This window comes from Solanum tuberosum, unplaced genomic scaffold, assembly GCF_000226075.1.
Source record: "Solanum tuberosum cultivar DM 1-3 516 R44 unplaced genomic scaffold, SolTub_3.0 scf00342, whole genome shotgun sequence".
Taxonomy (NCBI): Eukaryota; Viridiplantae; Streptophyta; class Magnoliopsida; order Solanales; family Solanaceae; genus Solanum; species Solanum tuberosum.
In genome coordinates this window covers 105563-107624 of record NW_006239261.1, presented here as the reverse complement: position 1 = coordinate 107624, position 2062 = coordinate 105563, and the positions used below count along the sequence as shown (strand labels likewise).

At 32.8% G+C, this 2062-nt stretch overlaps 1 protein-coding gene across 1 annotated transcript; it reads right to left on the bottom strand.

Moving 5' to 3' along the window:
• Positions 1–649: 649 nt before the first annotated feature.
• Positions 650–1761, bottom strand: LOC102594622 (abscisic acid receptor PYL2-like). The gene is made up of 2 exons (XM_006360921.2): positions 1300–1761; positions 650–1070 (listed from the first exon to the last, which is right to left on the bottom strand). The coding sequence occupies exons 1-2, from the start codon at positions 1523–1525 to the stop codon at positions 730–732; spliced, it is 567 nt and encodes a 188-aa protein (XP_006360983.1). The 5' UTR covers positions 1526–1761; the 3' UTR covers positions 650–729.
• Between the last annotated feature and the right edge of the window lie 301 nt (positions 1762–2062).

The window sequence follows — 2062 nt, the reverse complement described above, 5'->3', positions numbered from 1 at the left end:
AGTTTTAAATTATTATTTTTTTGCGGGGGGTGGTTGGGGGGCTGATTTGAGGGTAGGGACAAAATAAATTAATTTTTTTCAACAAAAAAGTAATTTTAATTTGAAGTTGGAAGATAGTTTTGGAAAATGTTTTTCTTAAGTTTTGAAGGGAAGTCATTTTCCTTAAATTTGAGAAAAATGAGTTGATTTGAAAATCATTTAAACCAACCAAACATGAGAAAATTGGAAAATATTTTTCGGAAAATATTTTCCTTCAGACCAAACACACTCTAAATGAGTACCTTGTCCAAATATAAAAATGCAACTCAAATGCTGCCGATTATATCAATATGGAACCATACAAGATCTAAAGCTAAAATAGAAGTAATTAATTACTAATTAACTTGCAAGTTGACAAATATTAAAGGACCATCAACCCAACGAACCAATAATAATTCATTAAATTAAAGAAAAAAAATTGATAGCACTCATCATATAGCTGGCAAACAAGAAAGAGTAATAATGTAACAACCACCAAATTGAAACTAAAAAAAATATATACTACAAACTAACTTAATTTCCAAGTTGCAAGAAAACGATCCTAACCACTAAGAAATACTAGTTATCAAATTGAAAGAGATTTTCCCTTCTTTTCTTTTTTTTTGTATTATTTTTGAAAAAAAATGAAAATATAATTAAGAGACGGAACGATAGATATCACCATCAATCACCAGTACCAGACATCTATGCTCATTCATGACCATGCATAGCCGCCATTGCGACTACGCCAAGCTTCTGTAAGTTCAATTTGACGACTGTATCAGTAAACATTTTGGTATCTTCGCCAGTATTCCCTTGCGGTATATCCACAATATATGACTCCAATACTATAGTGTAAGCTTTCCCATTTTTCTCGAATCCATTCACCGATGTAACGGACTTATAATTATTCAGCCTATGCTCCCCACCTACCACCCTAAAGCTCAGAATATGCTTCTCATCGTCTAGTATCTCTAGTCGCTCTGTGCTTGTCGATGCAGGGATTCCAGACACTACAGATACTTCTCTAATGCTTCCCACTCCACCGTCACCTGCATAGACAAATCCAACTTTCAAATTAAATTCTAATAAGAGGCTTTAGTTTACCCACACAAATTCATCATCAAGCTGGAAATTTTAATAAGAGGCCCTTAGTTTACAGACAAATTCAAGCAAATTTTGAAAAGAGGTCTTATATTTATTTAATTAGCTTTATCCAATCAAATTCATCGTCCAGATCAAATTTTAATAAGAGGCCTTAAATTTATTTAATTAGTTTACCTGTCATCTTGCAGCTCTTGATGAAATGCTTGTACTTCTGGGGATTGTCGAAGCGCCGGACGAACGGCCACACGACGTTTGCGGGTGCTTCGATTCGCTGTGTTATGAGTGAAGTGCAAGTGTTTGATAAATGCTCAAAGGTATGGTAGTTTCGAATCAATGGCTCTAGCTCAATGAATTCTTCTTGTTTAAGCCCTTGAGGAACTTGACAATTAGTACGAGCCATGATTTTGACAGGTTAATTTGGAGGAGAGAATTGTATATTTTCTAGCTTGGTTTCAATTTGAAGAATAAGTAATACTAATAAATTAGAGAAGTCAGCTTTCTTTCATTTGTCTTGGAAATAGAAAAAGAGAGAAAAAAAAGTACTAGTAATGGAGGATATGGGGCTTGGTTTGTTTATTTAGCTTTTCATCTTTTTTCTTATTTGGAATTTTTTGACAAATATGCCCTTGCTTTGCCATATTATAACCAAAACATTTAGAAGTGAGATATTGTCTCTTTCCAAAATAAAGGATTAAAAACAAATGAAGAAGATATATAGTATAGTATGAATTGACCAAGACAAACCTAGATTTAGGAAACGCATAACATGCACACAATTACTATATTTGTTGTTACTATCATGTAAATAATATTTAAAAATTTGGTAAAAGTCTTACCAACTATATATTTTATTAAGATTCCTTACATCTTGCTATTATAAGTAAAGTATTTATAGTGAGGGTGTGGGGTGGATGGTGGGCTTAGATTTTTCTGCTTA

Coding starts and splice junctions, on each gene's coding strand:
- LOC102594622 (XM_006360921.2), bottom strand. CDS start 1,525: ATGGCTCGTACTAATTGTCAAGTTCCTCAAGGGCTTAAACAAGAAGAA. Junction 1,071..1,299: donor CAAGAGCTGCAAGATGACAG/GTAAACTAATTA, acceptor TTGTCTATGCAG/GTGACGGTGGAGTGGGAAGC.